Source organism: Dendrobates tinctorius, unplaced genomic scaffold (assembly GCF_039654945.1).
Source record: "Dendrobates tinctorius isolate UK_male_01 unplaced genomic scaffold, ASM3965494v1 ptg000254l, whole genome shotgun sequence".
NCBI lineage: Eukaryota > Metazoa > Chordata > Amphibia > Anura > Dendrobatidae > Dendrobates > Dendrobates tinctorius.
In genome coordinates this window covers 10,991,160-11,012,272 of record NW_027361921.1, presented here as the reverse complement: position 1 = coordinate 11,012,272, position 21,113 = coordinate 10,991,160, and the positions used below count along the sequence as shown (strand labels likewise).

Below are 21,113 nucleotides of genomic sequence, written 5' to 3'. Positions count from 1 at the left end.
TAAGGTCTTGTTTTTTGCGAGACAAATTGACGCTTTTATTGGCACATTACATTTTTTGATCGCTTTCTATACGGATTTTTGGGAGGCCGAATGAACAAGAACCAGCAATTCAGGAATTGTTTTGTGGGGTTTTTTTTATGCGGTTCGTGTAATTGATAAGGCAGCCTTGGCGTCTCCTGTGTGATTTACACGGCAGACTTCCCACTGCTTGAGTTCTATAAATGTAACGTGGGCATTGATTAATTTCCCACTGTGAGGAGACCTGAAGTGTAATATATACATCTGCGTTTGGTACAACTTAAGGCCCAGTCTCACGTAGCGAGATCGCTAAGGCTAAGTTCACACGTAGCGGAACTCTCGCAGAAATTACAGCGAGAGTTCCGGAATTCCATTCCGTGGGAAAATCGCATTTTAAATTCCCGCGATTTTCCCACGGAAAAACTAGCATTTTGCAAGCGTAATTAGCTTGCAAAATGCTAGCGTTTTCCAAGTGATCTGCAGCATCGCTTGGAGAACTGATTGACAGGTTGGTCACACTCGTCAAACAGTGTTTGACAAGTGTGACCAACTTTTTACTACTGAGGCCGCCTATGCAGCATCAGTAGTAAAAGATAAAATGTAAAAAATAAAAAAAATTTAAAAAAAAGTGTTATTCTTACCTTCCGGCGTCCCGTGCAGCCTACCCGCCTCTCTCCACGCTCCCGTTCCCAGTAATCCTTTGCGAAAATGCCCGCGATGACGTCCGTTCTTGCGGGATCGCGACGTCTCGCGGTCATTCGCGATGACGTCACACGAATGACCACGAGACGTCGCGATCCCTCGAGAACGGACGCCATCACTGGCATTTTCGCAAAGGATTACTGGGAACGAGAGCGTGGAGAGAGGCGGGAAGGCTGCGCGGGACGCCGGAAGGTAAGAATAACAACATTTTTTATTTTAAATTCTATTTTTTACAGGGATATGGTACCCAAAGCCCGGAGGACAGTCTCCTCTCCTCCGGACCGTGAGTACCATCCGCAATTGTTCTGCTTACTTTTCGCATGGTGTGCACAGCCACAAGCGGGAAATAAGCGGAACAATGCATTCCTATGGGTGCGGGATCGCCGCGATTCCGCAAAATTAATGAACATGCTGCGCTTACCGCGAAGCGATTCCGCCGCGGTAAAAACCGCAGCATTAGCACAGCATTGCGGAATCCCATAGGAATGCATGGGATGCTTATTTTTCGCAACAAAATCGCGCGGTTAAAACCGCCGCGAAAAAAAACGCCACGTGTGAACTCAGCCTAAAGAGTCACCGATTTTGTGACGAAACAGCGATCTCGCTACATGTAACACGCAGCAGCGACTGGTCCCCCCGCTGGATATCGCTGATCGTGCAGGAATGTCCTGGGCCATTTTTTCGTCGTCGGTGTCCCGCTACCGCTGGCCAGCACGCATTGCTGTGTTTGATCGCTGGATCGTTGCTGCGTCGCTGAAAAGATCTGCCTGTTTGGCAGCTTACTAGCGATCATTTAGCGATGCACCAGCGATCCCTACCAGGTAGCATCGCTGTCAGGATCGCTGGTGCGTCACTAAGAGAAACGGGACCCTTAGGCTACATTCCCACTTGGAGCTTTTGTACCGTTTGACTCTGCATAAGGCAGGGGTCAGACCTGCGAGAAACTCACACGAGTCTCGCACGTCAATACCCGGCACTGCCGCTGAAACTCAGGACCGAAGCAGTCAGCTGAATAGAAATACATGCAGCTGAACGTTCCAGTCCGAGTTCCGGCAGCAGACTCATGCGAGTTTCTCGCATGTCTGCCCCCGGCCTCAAAAGCAGAGTCTTACAGTTCTAGCAAAATGGATGTGATTTATAAAAATCACATGTCCACTGTGCTTTTTTATGCTCCGTAAACTCACCGGCAATGCGGTTCTCAAATCCGCAGCATGGAGTATCTTGTGGATACTCAGCTTTCTGTGCGGAATTTCCCAATACACTTGCACTAGGTGTGGAAATTCCACGCATAAAAAAGCACATGCATTTTTAGTGCGTTTCCGATAACAAAAAAACAAAAACAAAACACATGTAATCCACACCCAAGGCATGTCAAAGTAAAACATCAGGAAGTATCAAAAACAAATTTATAGAAACATACGGGCCATTAACACTTATGAAGAACTTGCACACTTCATTGGCCCCTATCTCCTCCCTTTCATGTCCTGATTCTGCATTGAAGCATTACAATGAAACACTTCCAAGTGCCCTGGATGAAGTTGCTCCACCTATACATAGAACACCACAACACAGACGGCGACAACCCTGGCACTCCCTGCAAACACGTTTCCTGCAGCGGTGCTCCAGGTGCGCCGAACGTCTGTAGAGAAAATCCAACCTACCCGAAGATTTCATCCATTATAAGTTTATGCTTCGAACATACAACACTGCCCTTCAACTCTCAAAACAAACCTATTTCAACACCCTCATCACCTCACTGTCCAATAACCCTAAATGTCTCTGACACTTTTCATTCTCTAGTCAACCCAAGAGTGCAGGCCCCTACCACGGAGCTTCGAGCTGACGATCTGGCCAATTTCTTCAAAGAATAAATTGACCAGATCCGACAGGAAATTATCTCCCAATCACCTCATACCATGCACTGTCCTCCCTCCCCCACTGCATCTAGCTCACTCTCTGACTTTGAACCAGTCACAGAAGAAGTAAGCAGGCTCCTTGCATCTTTTCGCCCAACCACTTGCACCAGTGACCCATTTCCGTCACATCTACTCCAGACCCTTTCCCCTGCTGTCACCCCTCACCTAACAAATATTTAACCTCTCTCTCTCTTCTGGTATCTTTCCCTCCTCATTTAAGCATGCCAACATACATCCACTACTTAAAAAACCATCCCTCGACCAAAACTGTGCCGCTAACTATAGACCTGTCTCTAATCTTCCCTTCATCTCTAAACTCCTGGAATGCCTGGTCCATTCCCATCTGATCCGCTATCTCTGATAACTCTCTTCTCGACACTCTCCAATCCGGTTTCCGCTCTTTACATTCTACTGAAACTGCCCTCACTAAAGTCTCTAATGATCTATTAATAGCCAAATCAAATGGTCTTTACTCCATGCTAATTCTCTTGGATCTCTCTGCAGCATTCAACACTGTGGACGATCAGCTCCTCCTCACTATGCTCCGTTCCATTGGCCTCAAGGACACCGTTCTCTCCTGGTTCTCCTCCAATCTCTCTGACCACTCTTTACTGTATCTTTTGCTGGCTCCTCCTCCTCTCATCTTCCCCTTACTGTTGGGGTTCCTCAAGGATCAATCCCCTCCTCTTCTCTTTGTATAATGCCCCTATTGGTCAAACAATCAGTAGATTTGGTTTCCAGTACCATCTCTATGCTGACGACACCCAATTATACGCTTCTTCTCCTGACATCACACCAGCCTTTCTAGAAAACACCGGCAATTGTCTAAACTCTGTGTCTAACATCATGTCCTCACTATATCTGAAACTGAACTTGTCAAAGACTGAACTCCTTGTGTTTCCTCCCGCTACTAATGTACCTATACCCGACATTGCCATTTCCGTGTGTGGTTCTACTATTACTCCCCAGCAACATGCCCGCTGTCTTGGAGTCATACTTGACTGATCTTTCCTTTGTCCCCCACATCCAATCACTGGCTCGCTCTTGTTATCTGCACCTCAAAAACAGTTCTAGAATTCGACCTTATCTTACTTTTGACTCTGCAAAAACTCTGTTTCTCTTATTTATTCTCGTCTCGACTATTGTAACTCCCTTCTAATCGGTCTCCCTCTTACCAAACTCTCCCCCCTCCAATCTGTCTTGAATGCAGCTGCCAGGATCACATTCCTCGCCAATCGTTACACCGATGCCAGTCATTACACTGGCTACCCATCCACTCCAGAATCCAGTACAAACTTATTACCCTCACCCACAAAGCCCTCCATGGCTCAGCACCACCCTACATCTCCTCCCTTGTTTCAGCATACTATCCTACCCGCGCCCTCCGTTCTGCTGATGACCTGAGGTTAGCATCCTTGATAATCAGAACCTCCTACTCTCGTCTTCAAGACTATACACGTGCTGCGCCAATTCTTTGGAATGCACTTCCCAGGTCAATACGATTAGTCCCCAATCCCCACAATTTTAAGCGTGCCCTGAAAACGCATTTATTCAGACTGGCCTATCGCCTCAACATATTAACCTAACCTATCCCTATGTGGCACAGCCATAAGTTTTTTACCATAACTAGGTTCCCCGCATCATGTTCCCACATGCTTTATGCATCCATTAGCCCTCTGCATCCGTACTGTTACACACTTAACATTATGGCTGGTCCATACAATCAGGGCAACTGTTACCACCCACCTTTCATGTCTCCTTTTTTTTTTTTTTTTCCCCCAGATTGTAAGCTTGCGAGCAGGGCCCTCATTCCTCTTGGTATCTGTTATGATCTATGTGATTATTGTTATGCTGTAATGTCTATTGTCTGTACAAGTCCCCTCTGAAATGTAAAGTGCTGCGGAATATGTCGGCGCTATAGAAATAAAATTTATTATTCAAGAAGCTTATTAACCCTTCAGGTACTTCACGAGAACTAAAGCAATGTGGAAGGAAAAAAAAAAAAAAATGAACATTTTACTTTTTTGACTAAAGAATGGACCACAAAATTTGTTGTGCAATTTCTCATGAGTACGCCGCATGTGGAGGAAAGCCACTGTTTGGGTGCATGGCAGGGCCCAGAAGGGAGGGAGCACCGTTTCACTTTTTGAACACAAAATTGGCTGGAATCAATGGCGGGCGCCATGTCACGTTTGGAGACCCCCTGATGTACCTAAACAGTGGAAATCCGCCCAATTATAACTCCAACCGTACCCCCAAACCCTAACGGAAAAATGGAAATACATTTTTTTATTTTATTATTTTTACCTAAAGGGGGTTTGATTTACTATTATTTTTACTTTGTTCACTGTAACAGGGTCTATCACAGTGATCAAAATGAACCAATAGGAAAAATCTATTGTCGCCAGGCCTCGGTGGACGCACTGTGCATGCACCCCCCAAGTTCTCGCAGAAGACGACACATGTGGCCCGGGGGATGCAGGGTCTCCAGAGGTACCCGGGGGAGATTAAACGGAAAATCTGACACTTTGTTTTGCAGTCATCGTTATACCATTAATAATGGCAATCACAACACCAGGGTCTGTAAAAACGAACCCGAATCACGTTCTCTGTGGTCTTGGCTACCCCGGTAGCCGAACCCCTGGAGAAATTCTGACACTGGGGGGCGCTATACACTTATTCCTCAGCATCATTACAAAGCGATGCTGTGGCATAAGCACCCTTAACGGCCGCCATTAAAAGGCGTATCGTCGGTAGTTAAGCGGTTAAAATAGTAGGTACAGAAATTCTGCATCAAAGACACACCAAAAGCTCTGTGTGGGACCACAGCCTTACTGCCACCATCAGTTCATTACAAGTTGTTGTCTGCGCTCCAGACTGACAGCAAACCTGGAGAAGCAGCTGTGAGTAGCATCATCCTCCATGCTACCCAGCACACTCATCTCCCGAGAGGGGCGACCTGGCCACACAGAGCCGGCGCATAGTCTGGTCTTGTAGGCCGCAGCCTGGGGCTGTGCGCTCATTGTTCTGGGCGGCAGAGGTAGGGAGCGCCGGCCTCGCCAGCAGCAGTGAGGCCGTCCATGGTGCTGCGGCCTAGTGGATGTGCGCAGCCTCCTGCACACGGCCACGCCTGACCAGAGGGGCTCCACCAGCCCCCGCCGTGAGCGCTCACTGCACACACCGCAGCTTTCTCGCCAGTCAAGCCCACTGCCGTTCACGCACACGACGCCATTACACAAGCCTGACAACGAAGCGCACGTCCACCTCAAAATAAATACGCCGGCCCCATGTAGCAATGTGCCGCGGTGCCGACCGCCTTCTACGTCTGCTAGGCTCACCTTCGTGTGTTTTAGCGATCTTCGCCATGTTGTCTAACACCAATAACGAGACGGAAGCAGAACGACCAGGGGCTTCCGCTGCACACTAGCACATCACCAGCGCATGCGCCGGAACCTGACCGCGCTCTAGCACCGGCTCTACAGCAGCTCCTATGTGGGTATGACGTCACAGGAAAGGGCGGGGAAGGGCGGTGCGTCTCCGAACCAGTTTAGTGTTCAGCTGACACCAAGAAGCAGGGCTGCAACTAGAATGGAGTGGCTCCTGTGAGGGCTTCTTCCCAGCTGGTGAGGTGACTAGAATGGAGTGTCTGTAGTGGAGAATGTCACCGGAGCCTCCACTGCGGACGGGTCAGAGCTGAGGTGACCGGAGCTGCGCCTCACAGGAAGCACTCCTACCTACACGGCACTGGCAGGATAGAGTGGAGGGGATTCTAGGAGCTCCTCATAGACGCCCGGCTAGAATGGAGGTGCTGCAGTGAGGAGACAATGACGAGCTGGAATTATTACACGAGGGGACAATGAGGAGCAGGAATAATTACACGAGGGGACAATGAGGAGCAGGAATAATTACACGAGGGGACAATGAGGAGCAGGAATAATTACACGAGGGGACAATGAGGATCACGAATTATTACATGAGGGAACAATGAGGAGCAGGAATTATTACACGAGGGGACAATGAGGAGCAGGAATAATTACACGAGAGGACAATGAGGATCACGAATTATTACATGAGGGAACAATGAGGAGCAGGAATTATTACATGAGGAGACAATGAGGAGCAGGAATTATTACACGAGGGGACAATGAGGAGCAGGAATAATTACACGAGGGGACAATGAGGAGCAGGAATAATTACATGAGGGGACAATGAGGAGCAGGAATTATTACACGAGGGGACAATGAGGAGCAGGAATAATTACACGAGGGGACAATGAGGAGCAGGAATAATTACATGAGGGGGCAATGAGGAGCAGGAATTATTACATGAGGAGACAATGAGGAGCAGGAATTATTACATGAGGAGACAATGAGGAGCAGGAATTATTACACGAGGGGACAATGAGGAGCAGGAATTATTACATGAGGAGACAATGAGGAGCAGGAATTATTACACGAGGGGACAATGAGGAGCAGGAATAATTACACGAGGGGACAATGTCGAGCAGGAATAATTACACGAGGGGACAATGAGGATCACGAATTATTACATGAGGGAACAATGAGGAGCAGGAATAATTACACGAGAGGACAATGAGGATCACGAATTATTACATGAGGGAACAATGAGGAGCAGGAATTATTACATGAGGAGACAATGAGGAGCAGGAATTATTACACGAGGGGACAATGAGGAGCAGGAATAATTACACGAGGGGACAATGTCGAGCAGGAATAATTACACGAGGGGACAATGAGGATCACGAATTATTACATGAGGGAACAATGAGGAGCAGGAATAATTACACGAGAGGACAATGAGGATCACGAATTATTACATGAGGGAACAATGAGGAGCAGGAATTATTACATGAGGAGACAATGAGGAGCTGGAATTATTACACGAGGGGACAATGAGGAGCAGGAATAATTACACGAGGGGACAATGAGGATCACGAATTATTACATGAGGGAACAATGAGGAGCAGGAATAATTACACGAGAGGACAATGAGGATCACGAATTATTACATGAGGGAACAATGAGGAGCAGGAATTATTACATGAGGAGACAATGAGGAGCAGGAATAATTACACGAGGGGACAATGAGGAGCAGGAATAATTACACGAGGGGACAATGAGGAGCAGGAATAATTACACGAGAGGACAATGAGGAGCAGGAATTATTACATGAGGGGACAATGGGGAGCAGGAATAATTACACGAGGGGACAATGAGGAGCAGGAATTATTACACGAGGGGACAATGAGGAGCAGGAATAATTACATTAGGGGACAAGGAGGAGCAGGAATAATTACACGAGGGGGCAATGAGGAGCAGGAATTATTACACGAGGGGACAATGAGGAGCAGGAATAATTACACGAGGGGACAATGAGGAGCAGGAATTATTACACGAGGGGACAATGAGGAGCAGGAATAATTACACGAGGGGACAATGAGGAGCAGGAATAATTACACGAGGGGACAATGAGGAGCAGGAATAATTACATGAGGGGGCAATGAGGAGCAGGAATTATTACACGAGGGGACAATGAGGAGCAGGAATAATTACACGAGGGGACAATGAGGAGCAGGAATAATTACACGAGAGGACAATGAGGAGCAGGAATTATTACATGAGGGGACAATGGGGAGCAGGAATAATTACACGAGGGGACAATGAGGAGCAGGAATTATTACACGAGGGGACAATGAGGAGCAGGAATAATTACATTAGGGGACAAGGAGGAGCAGGAATAATTACACGAGGGGGCAATGAGGAGCAGGAATTATTACACGAGGGGACAATGAGGAGGAGGAATTATTACACGAGGGGACAATGAGGAGCAGGAATAATTACACGAGGGGACAATGAGGAGCAGGAATAATTACATGAGGGGACAATGAGGAGCAGGAATAATTACACGAGGGGGCAATGAGGAGCAGGAATTATTACACGAGGGGACAATGTCGAGCAGGAATAATTACACGAGGGGACAATGAGGAGCAGGAATAATTACACGAGGGGACAATGAGGAGCAGGAATAATTACACGAGAGGACAATGAGGAGCAGGAATTATTACATGAGGGGACAATGGGGAGCAGGAATAATTACACGAGGGGACAATGAGGAGCAGGAATTATTACACGAGGGGACAATGAGGAGCAGGAATAATTACATTAGGGGACAAGGAGGAGCAGGAATAATTACACGAGGGGGCAATGAGGAGCAGGAATTATTACACGAGGGGACAATGAGGAGCAGGAATAATTACACGAGGGGACAATGAGGAGCAGGAATTATTACACGAGGGGACAATGAGGAGCAGGAATAATTACACGAGGGGACAATGAGGAGCAGGAATAATTACACGAGGGGACAATGAGGAGCAGGAATAATTACATGAGGGGGCAATGAGGAGCAGGAATTATTACACGAGGGGACAATGAGGAGCAGGAATAATTACACGAGGGGACAATGAGGAGCAGGAATAATTACACGAGAGGACAATGAGGAGCAGGAATTATTACATGAGGGGACAATGGGGAGCAGGAATAATTACACGAGGGGACAATGAGGAGCAGGAATTATTACACGAGGGGACAATGAGGAGCAGGAATAATTACATTAGGGGACAAGGAGGAGCAGGAATAATTACACGAGGGGGCAATGAGGAGCAGGAATTATTACACGAGGGGACAATGAGGAGGAGGAATTATTACACGAGGGGACAATGAGGAGCAGGAATAATTACACGAGGGGACAATGAGGAGCAGGAATAATTACACGAGGGGGCAATGAGGAGCAGGAATTATTACACGAGGGGACAATGAGGAGCAGGAATAATTACACGAGGGGACAATGAGGAGCAGGAATAATTACACGAGAGGACAATGAGGAGCAGGAATTATTACATGAGGGGACAATGGGGAGCAGGAATAATTACACGAGGGGACAATGAGGAGCAGGAATTATTACACGAGGGGACAATGAGGAGCAGGAATAATTACATTAGGGGACAAGGAGGAGCAGGAATAATTACACGAGGGGGCAATGAGGAGCAGGAATTATTACACGAGGGGACAATGAGGAGCAGGAATAATTACACGAGGGGACAATGAGGAGCAGGAATTATTACACGAGGGGACAATGAGGAGCAGGAATTATTACACGAGGGGACAATGAGGAGCAGGAATAATTACACGAGGGGACAATGAGGATCACGAATTATTACATGAGGGAACAATGAGGAGCAGGAATTATTACATGAGGGGACAATGAGGAGCAGGAATTATTACATGAGGGGACAATGAGGAGCAGGAATAATTACACGAGGGGACAATGAGGATCACAAATTATTACATGAGGGAACAATGAGGAGCAGGAATTATTACATGAGGGGACAATGAGGAGCAGGAATTATTACATGAGGGGACAATGAGGAGCAGGAATTATTACATGAGGGGACAATGAGCAGGAATTATTACATGAGGGGACAATGAGGAGCAGGAATTATTACATGAGGGGACAATGAGAAGCAGGAATTATTACATGAGGGAACAATGAGGAGCAGGAATTATTACACGAGGGGACAATGAGGAGCAGAAATTATTACATGAGGAGACAATGAGGAGCAGGAATAATTACACGAGGGGACAATGAGGAGCAGGAATAATTACATGAGGGGGCAATGAGGAGCAGGAATAATTACACGAGGGGACAAAGAGGAGCAGGAATAATTACACGAGGGGACAATGAGGAGCAGGAATTATTACATGAGGGGACAATGGGGAGCAGGAATAATTACATGAGGGGACAATGAGGAGCAGGAATAATTACACGAGGGGGCAATGAGGAGCAGGAATTATTACACGAGGGGACAATGAGGAGCAGGAATAATTACACGAGGGGACAATGAGGAGCAGGAATAATTACATGAGGGGACAATGAGGAGCAGGAATTATTACACGAGGGGACAATGAGGAGCAGGAATAATTACACGAGGGGACAATGAGGAGCAGGAATAATTACACGAGGGACAATGAGGAGGAGGAATAATTAAACGAGGGGGCAATGAGGAGCTGGAATTATTACATGAGGGGACAATGAAAAGCAGGAATTATTACATGAAGGGACAATGAGGAGCAGGAATTATTACATGAGGGGACAATGAGGAGCAGGAATAAATACATGAGGGAACAATGAGGAGCAGGAATTATTACATGAAGGGACATTGAGGAGCAGGAATTATTACATGAGGGGACAATGAGGAGCAGGAATAATTACACAAGGGGACAATGGGGAGCAGGAATAATTACACGAGGGGACAATGAGGAGCAGGAATTATTACACGAGGGGACAATGAGGAGCAGGAATAATTACACGAGGGGACAATGAGGAGTAGGAATTATTACATGAGAAGACAATGAGGAGCAGGAATTATTACACGAGGGGACAATGAGCAGGAATAATTACACGAGGGGACAATGAGGAGGAGGAATAATTACACGAGGGGGCAATGAGGAGCTGGAATTATTACATGAGGGGACAATGAGGAGCAGGAATTATTACATGAAGGGACAATGAGGAGCAGGAATTATTACATGAGGGGACAATGAGGAGCAGGAATAATTACATGAGGGAACAATGAGGAGCAGGAATTATTACATGAAGGGACATTGAGGAGCAGGAATTATTACATGAGGGGACAATGAGGAGCAGGAATAATTACACGAGGGGACAATGAGGATCACAAATTATTACATGAGGGAACAATGAGGAGCAGGAATAATTACACGAGAGGACAATGAGGATCACGAATTATTACATGAGGGAACAATGAGGAGCAGGAATTATTACATGAGGAGACAATGAGGAGCAGGAATTATTACACAAGGGGACAATGAGGAGCAGGAATAATTACACGAGGGGACAATGAGGAGCAGGAATAATTACATGAGGGGACAATGAGGAGCAGGAATAATTACATGAGGGGGCAATGAGGAGCAGGAATTATTACACGAGGGGACAATGTCGAGCAGGAATAATTACACGAGGGGACAATGAGGAGCAGGAATAATTACACGAGGGGACAATGAGGAGCAGGAATAATTACACGAGAGGACAATGAGGAGCAGGAATTATTACATGAGGGGACAATGGGGAGCAGGAATAATTACACGAGGGGACAATGAGGAGCAGGAATTATTACACGAGGGGACAATGAGGAGCAGGAATAATTACATTAGGGGACAAGGAGGAGCAGGAATAATTACACGAGGGGGCAATGAGGAGCAGGAATTATTACACGAGGGGACAATGAGGAGCAGGAATAATTACACGAGGGGACAATGAGGAGCAGGAATTATTACACGAGGGGACAATGAGGAGCAGGAATAATTACACGAGGGGACAATGAGGAGCAGGAATAATTACACGAGGGGACAATGAGGAGCAGGAATAATTACATGAGGGCAATGAGGAGCAGGAATTATTACACGAGGGGACAATGAGGAGCAGGAATAATTACACGAGGGGACAATGAGGAGCAGGAATAATTACACGAGAGGACAATGAGGAGCAGGAATTATTACATGAGGGGACAATGGGGAGCAGGAATAATTACACGAGGGGACAATGAGGAGCAGGAATTATTACACGAGGGGACAATGAGGAGCAGGAATAATTACATTAGGGGACAAGGAGGAGCAGGAATAATTACACGAGGGGGCAATGAGGAGCAGGAATTATTACACGAGGGGACAATGAGGAGGAGGAATTATTACACGAGGGGACAATGAGGAGCAGGAATAATTACACGAGGGGACAATGAGGAGCAGGAATAATTACACGAGGGGGCAATGAGGAGCAGGAATTATTACACGAGGGGACAATGAGGAGCAGGAATAATTACACGAGGGGACAATGAGGAGCAGGAATAATTACACGAGAGGACAATGAGGAGCAGGAATTATTACATGAGGGGACAATGGGGAGCAGGAATAATTACACGAGGGGACAATGAGGAGCAGGAATTATTACACGAGGGGACAATGAGGAGCAGGAATAATTACATTAGGGGACAAGGAGGAGCAGGAATAATTACACGAGGGGGCAATGAGGAGCAGGAATTATTACACGAGGGGACAATGAGGAGCAGGAATAATTACAGGAGGGGACAATGAGGAGCAGGAATTATTACACGAGGGGACAATGAGGAGCAGGAATAATTACACGAGGGGACAATGAGGATCACGAATTATTACATGAGGGAACAATGAGGAGCAGGAATTATTACATGAGGGGACAATGAGGAGCAGGAATTATTACATGAGGGGACAATGAGGAGCAGGAATAATTACACGAGGGGACAATGAGGATCACAAATTATTACATGAGGGAACAATGAGGAGCAGGAATTATTACATGAGGGGACAATGAGGAGCAGGAATTATTACATGAGGGGACAATGAGGAGCAGGAATTATTACATGAGGGGACAATGAGCAGGAATTATTACATGAGGGGACAATGAGGAGCAGGAATTATTACATGAGGGGACAATGAGAAGCAGGAATTATTACATGAGGGAACAATGAGGAGCAGGAATTATTACACGAGGGGACAATGAGGAGCAGAAATTATTACATGAGGAGACAATGAGGAGCAGGAATAATTACACGAGGGGACAATGAGGAGCAGGAATAATTACATGAGGGGGCAATGAGGAGGAGGAGCAGGAATAATTACACGAGGGGACAAAGAGGAGCAGGAATAATTACACGAGGGGACAATGAGGAGCAGGAATTATTACATGAGGGGACAATGGGGAGCAGGAATAATTACATGAGGGGACAATGAGGAGCAGGAATAATTACACGAGGGGGCAATGAGGAGCAGGAATTATTACACGAGGGGACAATGAGGAGCAGGAATAATTACACGAGGGGACAATGAGGAGCAGGAATAATTACATGAGGGGACAATGAGGAGCAGGAATTATTACACGAGGGGACAATGAGGAGCAGGAATAATTACACGAGGGGACAATGAGGAGCAGGAATAATTACACGAGGGACAATGAGGAGGAGGAATAATTAAACGAGGGGGCAATGAGGAGCTGGAATTATTACATGAGGGGACAATGAAAAGCAGGAATTATTACATGAAGGGACAATGAGGAGCAGGAATTATTACATGAGGGGACAATGAGGAGCAGGAATAAATACATGAGGGAACAATGAGGAGCAGGAATTATTACATGAAGGGACATTGAGGAGCAGGAATTATTACATGAGGGGACAATGAGGAGCAGGAATAATTACACAAGGGGACAATGGGGAGCAGGAATAATTACACGAGGGGACAATGAGGAGCAGGAATTATTACACGAGGGGACAATGAGGAGCAGGAATAATTACACGAGGGGACAATGAGGAGTAGGAATTATTACATGAGAAGACAATGAGGAGCAGGAATTATTACACGAGGGGACAATGAGCAGGAATAATTACACGAGGGGACAATGAGGAGGAGGAATAATTACACGAGGGGGCAATGAGGAGCTGGAATTATTACATGAGGGGACAATGAGGAGCAGGAATTATTACATGAAGGGACAATGAGGAGCAGGAATTATTACATGAGGGGACAATGAGGAGCAGGAATAATTACATGAGGGAACAATGAGGAGCAGGAATTATTACATGAAGGGACATTGAGGAGCAGGAATTATTACATGAGGGGACAATGAGGAGCAGGAATAATTACATGAGGGGACAAGGAGGAGCAGCAATAATTACACGAGGGGGCAATGAGGAGCAGGAATTATTACACGAGGGGACAATGAGGAGCAGGAATTATTACACGGGGGGGACAATGAGCAGGAATAATTACACGAGGGGACAATGAGGAGGAGGAATAATTACACGAGGGGGCAATGAGCTGGAATAATTACATGAGGGGACAATGAGGAGCAGGAATTATTAAATGAGGGGACAATGAGGAGCAGAAATTATTACATGAGGGGACAATGAGGAGCAGGAATTATTACATGAGGGGACAATGAGGAGCCGGAATTATTACATGAGGGGACAATGAGAAGCAGGAATTATTACATGAGGGAACAATGAGGAGCAGGAATTATTACACGAGGGGACAATGAGGAGCAGAAATTATTACATGAGGAGACAATGAGGAGCAGGAATAATTACACGAGGGGACAATGAGGAGCAGGAATAATTACATGAGGGGGCAATGAGGAGCAGGAATTATTACACGAGGGGACAAAGAGGAGCAGGAATAATTACACGAGGGGACAATGAGGAGCAGGAATTATTACATGAGGGGACAATGTGGAGCAGGAATAATTACACGAGGGGACAATGAGGAGCAGGAATAATTACACGAGGGGACAATGAGGAGCAGGAATTATTACATGAGCGGACAATGAGGAGCAGGAATAATTACACGAGGGGACAATGAGGAGCAGGAATAATTACACGAGGGGACAATGAGGAGGAGGAATAATTACACGAGGGGGCAATGAGGAGGAGGAATAATTACACGAGGGGGCAATGAGGAGCAGGAATTATTACATGAAGGGACAATGAGGAGCAGGAATTATTACATGAGGGGACAATGAGGAGCAGGAATAAATACATGAGGGAACAATGAGGAGCAGGAATAAATACATGAGGGAACAATGAGGAGCAGGAATTATTACATGAAGGGACATTGAGGAGCAGGAATTATTACATGAGGGGACAATGAGGAGCAGGAATAGTTACATGAGGGGACAAGGAGGAGCAGGAATAATTACATGAGGGGGCAATGAGGAGCAGGAATTATTACACGAGGGGACAATGAGGAGCAGGTTTAATTACACGAGGGGACAATGAGGAGCAGGAATAATTACACGAGGGGACAATGTGGAGCAGGAATAATTACACGAGGGGACAATGGGGAGCAGGAATAATTACACGAGGGGACAATGAGGAGCAGGAATTATTACACGAGGGGACAATGAGGAGCAGGAATTATTACACGAGGGGACAATGAGGAGCAGGAATAATTACACGAGGGGACAATGAGGATCACGAATTATTACATGAGGGAACAATGAGGAGCAGGAATTATTACATGAGGGGACAATGAGGAGCAGGAATTATTACATGAGGGGACAATGAGCAGGAATTATTACATGAGGGGACAATGAGCAGGAATTATTACATGAGGGGACAATGAGGAGCAGGAATTATTACATGAGGGGACAATGAGAAGCAGGAATTATTACATGAGGGGACAATGAGGATCAGGAATAATTACATCAGGGGACAATGAGGAGCAGGAATAATTACATGAGGGGACAATGAGGAGCAGGAATTATTACATGAGGGGACAATGAGGAGCAGGAATTATTACATGAGGAGACAATGAGGAGCAGGAATAATTACATGAGGGGACAATGAGGAGCAGGAATAATTACACGAGGGGGCAATGAGGAGCAGGAATTATTACACGAGGGGACAATGAGGAGCAGGAATAATTACACGAGGGGACAATGAGGAGCAGGAATTATTACATGAGGGGACAATGGGGAGCAGGAATAATTACATGAGGGGACAATGAGGAGCAGGAATAATTACACGAGGGGGCAATGAGGAGCAGGAATTATTACACGAGGGGACAATGAGGAGCAGGAATAATTACACGAGGGGACAATGAGGAGCAGGAATAATTACACGAGGGGACAATGAGGAGCAGGAATTATTACATGAGGGGACAATGTGGAGCAGGAATAATTACACGAGGGGACAATGGGGAGCAGGAATAATTACACGAGGGGACAATGAGGAGCAGGAATTATTACACGAGGGGACAATGAGGAGCAGGAATAATTACACGAGGGGACAATGAGGAGTAGGAATTATTACATGAGAGGACAATGAGGAGCAGGAATTATAACACGAGGGGACAATGAGCAGGAATAATTACACGAGGGGACAATGAGGAGGAGGAATAATTACACGAGGGGGCAATGAGGAGCTGGAATTATTACATGAGGGGACAATGAGGAGCAGGAATTATTACATGAAGGGACAATGAGGAGCAGGAATTATTACATGAAGGGACAATGAGGAGCAGGAATTATTACATGAGGGGACAATGAGGAGCAGGAATAATTACATGAGGGAACAATGAGGAGCAGGAATTATTACATGAAGGGACATTGAGGAGCAGGAATTATTACATGAGGGGACAATGAGGAGCAGGAATAATTACATGAGGGGACAAGGAGGAGCAGCAATAATTACACGAGGGGGCAATGAGGAGCAGGAATTATTACACGAGGGGACAATGAGGAGCAGGAATTATTACACGAGGGGACAATGAGCAGGAATAATTACACGAGGGGACAATGAGGAGGAGGAATAATTACACGAGGGGGCAATGAGGAGCTGGAATTATTACATGAGGGGACAATGAGGAGCAGGAATTATTACATGAGGGGACAATGAGGAGCAGGAATAATTACACGAGGGGACAATGAGGAGCAGGAATTATTACACGAGGGGACAATGAGGAGCAGGAATAATTACACGAGGGGACAATGAGGAGCAGGAATTATTACACGAGGGGACAATGAGGAGCAGGAATTATTACACGAGGGGACAATGAGGAGCAGGAATAATTACACGAGGGGACAATGAGGTGAAGGAATAATTACACGAGGGGGAAATGAGGAGCTGGAATTATTACATGAGGGGACAATGAGGAGCAGGAATTATTATACGAGGGGACAATGAGGAGCAGGAATAATTGCACGAGGGGACAATGAGGAGCAGGAATTATTACACGAGGGGACAATGAGGAGCAGGAATAATTACACGAGGGGACAATGAGGAGCAAGAATAATTACACGAGGGGACAATGTGGAGCAGGAATAATTACACGAGGGGACAATGAGGAGCAGGAATAATTACACGAGGGGACAATGAGGAGCAGGAATTATTACACGAGGGGACAATGAGGAGCAGGAATAATTACACGAGGGGACAATGAGGAGCAGGAATAATTACACGAGGGGACAATGAGGAGCAGGAAAAATTACACGAGGGGACAATGAGAAGCAGGAATTATTACACGAGGGGACAATGAGAAGCAGGAATTATTACACGAGGGGACAATGAGGAGCAGGAATTATTACACGAGGGGACAATGAGGAGGAGGAATAATTACACGAGGGGACAATGAGGAGCAGGAATAATTACACGAGGGGACAATGAGGAGCAGGAATAATTACACGAGGGGACAATGAGGAGCAGGAATTATTACACGAGGGGACAATGAGGAGCAGGAATAATTACACGAGGGGACAAGGAGGAGCAGGAATAATTACACGAGGGGACAAGGAGGAGCAGGAATAATTACACGAGGGGACAATGAGGAGGAGGAATAATTACACGAGGTGACAATGAGGAGCAGGAATAATTACACGAGGGGACAATAAGCAGCAGGAATAATTACACGAGGGGACAATGAGGAGCAGGAATAATTACACGAGGGGACAATGAGGAGCAGGAATAATTACACGAGGGGACAATGAGGAGGAGGAATAATTACACGATGGGACAATGAGGAGCAGGAATAGTTACACGTGGGGACAATGAGGAGCAGGAATAATTACACGAGGGGACAATGAGGAGCACAAATTACACGAGGGGACAATGAGGAGCAGGAATAATAACACAAGGGGACAATGAGGAGCAGGAATTATTATATGAGGGGAGAGGAGACAATGAGGAGCAGGAATAATTACACGAGGGGACAATGAGGAACAGGAATAATTACATGAGGGGACAATGAGGAGGAGGAATAATTACACGAGGGGACAATGAGGAGCAGGAATAGTTACACGAGGGGACAATGAGGAGCAGGAATAATTACACGAGGGGACAATGAGGAGCACAAATTACACGAGGGGACAATGAGGAACAGGAATAACACAAGGGGACAATGAGGAGCAGGAATTATATGAGGGGAGAGGAGACAATGAGGAGCAGGATTAATTACACGAGGGGACAATGAGGAGCAGGAATAATTACACGAGGGGACAATGAGGAGCAGGAATAATTACACGAGGGGACAATGAGGAGCAGGAATAATTACACGAGGGGACAATGAGGAGCAGGAATTATTACATGAGGGGACAATGAGGAGCAGGAATAATTACAGAAGGGGACAATGAGGAGCAGGAATAATTCCACGAGGGGACAATGAGGAGCAGGAATAATTACAGGAGGGGACAATGAGGAGCAGGAATAATTAAACGAGGGGACAATGAGGAGCAGGAATAATTACACGAGAGGACAATGAGGAGCAGGAATACTTACACGAGGGGACAATGAGGAGCATAAATAATTACACGAGGGGACAATGAGGAGCAGGAATAATTACACGAGGGGACAATGAGGAGCAGGAATAATTACACGAGGGGGCAATGAGGAGCAGGAATAATTACACGAGGGGACAATGAGGAGCAGGAATTATTACACGAGGGGACAATGAGGAGCAGGAATTATTACACGAGGGGACAATGAGGAGGAGGAATAATTACACGAGGGGACAATGAGGAGCAGGAATAATTACACGAGGGGACAATGAGGAGCAGGAATAATTACACGAGGGGACAATGAGGAGCAGGAATAATTACACGAGGGGGCAATGAGGAGCAGGAATTATTACACGAGGTGACAATGAGGAGCAGGAATAATTACATGAGGGGACAATGAGGAGGAGGAATAATTTCACGAGGGGACAATGAGGAGCAGGAATAATTACACGAGGGGACAATGAGGAGCAGGAATAATTACATGAGGGGACAATGAGAAGGAGGAATAATTTCACGAGGGGACAATGAGGAGCAGGAATAATTACACGAGGGGACAATGAGCAGCAGGAATAATTACACGAGGGGACAATGAGGACCAGGAATAATTACACGAGGGGAAAATGAGGAGGAATAATTACACGAGGTGACAATGAGGAGCAGGAATAATTACACGAGGGGACAATGAGGAGCAGGAATTACACGAGGGGACAATGAGAAGCAGGAATGATAACACAAGGGGACAATGAGGAGCAGGAATTATTATATGAGGGGAGAGGAGACAATGAGGAGCAGGAATAATTACACGAGGGGACAATGAGGAGCAGGAATAATTACACGAGGGGACAATGAGGAGGAGGAATAATTACACGAGGGGACAATGATGAGAAGGAATAGTTACACGAGGGGACAATGAGGAGCAGGAATTATTACACGAGGGGACAATGAGGAGCACAAATTACACGAGGGGACAATGAGGAGCAGGAATAACACAAGGGGACAATGAGGAGCAGGAATTATATGAGGGGAGAGGAGACAATGAGGAGCAGGAATAATTACACGAGGGGACAATGAGGAGCAGGAATAATTACACGAGGGGACAATGAGGAGCAGGAATTATTACACGAGGGGACAATGAGGAGCAGGAATAATTACACGAGGGGACAATGAGGAGCAGGAATAATTACACGAGGGGACAATGAGGAGCAGGAATAATTAAACGAGGGGACAATGAGGAGGAGGAATAATTACACGAGGGGACAATGAGGAGCAGGAATATTAACACGAGGGGACAATGAGGAGCAGGAATAATTACACGAGGGGACAATGAGGAGCAGGAATTATTACACGAGGGGACAATGAGGAGCAGGAATAATTACAGGAGGGGACAATGAGGAGCAGGAATAATTCCACGAGGGTACAATGAGGAGCAGGAATAATTACAGGAGGGGACAATGAGGAGCAGGAATAATTACACGAGGGGACAATGAGGAGCAGGAATAATTACACGAGGGGACAATGAGGAGCAGGAATACTTACACGAGGGGACAATGAGGAGCAGGAATAATTACACGAGGGGACAATGAGGAGGAGGAATAATTACACGAGGGGACAATGAGGAGCAGGAATAATTACACGAGGGGACAATGAGGAGCACAAATAATTACACGAGGGGACAATGAGGAGCAGGAATTATTACATGAGGGGACAATGAGGAGCAGGAATAATAACACAAGGGGACAATGAGGAGCAGGAATTATTACATGAGGGGAGAGGAGACAATGAGGAGCAGGAATAATTACACGAGGGGACAATGAGGAGGAGGAAAAATAACACGAGGGGACAATGAGGAGCAGGAATAATTACACGAGGGGACAATGAGGAGCAGGAATACTTACACGAGGGGACAATGAGGAGCAGGAATAATTACACGAAGGGACAATGAGGAGGAGGAATAATTACACGAGTGGACAATGAGGAGCAGGAATTATTACATGAGGGAACAATGAGGAGCACAAATAATTACACGAGGGGACAATGAGGAGCAGGAATAATAACACAAGGGGACAATGAGGAGCAGTAATT

The 21,113-nt window shown here is 46.3% G+C and overlaps 1 protein-coding gene and 1 long non-coding RNA gene across 4 annotated transcripts in view; one reads left to right on the top strand and one right to left on the bottom strand.

The window, feature by feature from the left end:
- SF3B1 (splicing factor 3b subunit 1) overlaps positions 1–6,114 on the bottom strand; it is a 255,916-nt gene extending 249,802 nt beyond the window's left edge. For all 3 annotated transcript variants that reach the window (XM_073558156.1, XM_073558157.1, XM_073558159.1), the window contains exon 1: positions 5,975–6,114. In XM_073558156.1, coding sequence (XP_073414257.1) covers positions 5,975–6,002 — 28 coding nt within the window. In that variant the 5' untranslated portion in view covers positions 6,003–6,114. The remainder of the gene's footprint in view (positions 1–5,974) is intronic.
- Positions 6,115–6,228: 114 nt separating this feature from the next.
- The window catches only part of LOC141067729 (uncharacterized), a 96,389-nt gene continuing 81,504 nt past the window's right edge, over positions 6,229–21,113 (top strand). The window contains exon 1 of the long non-coding RNA XR_012226466.1: positions 6,229–6,334. This is a non-coding gene — a long non-coding RNA (uncharacterized lncRNA). The remainder of the gene's footprint in view (positions 6,335–21,113) is intronic.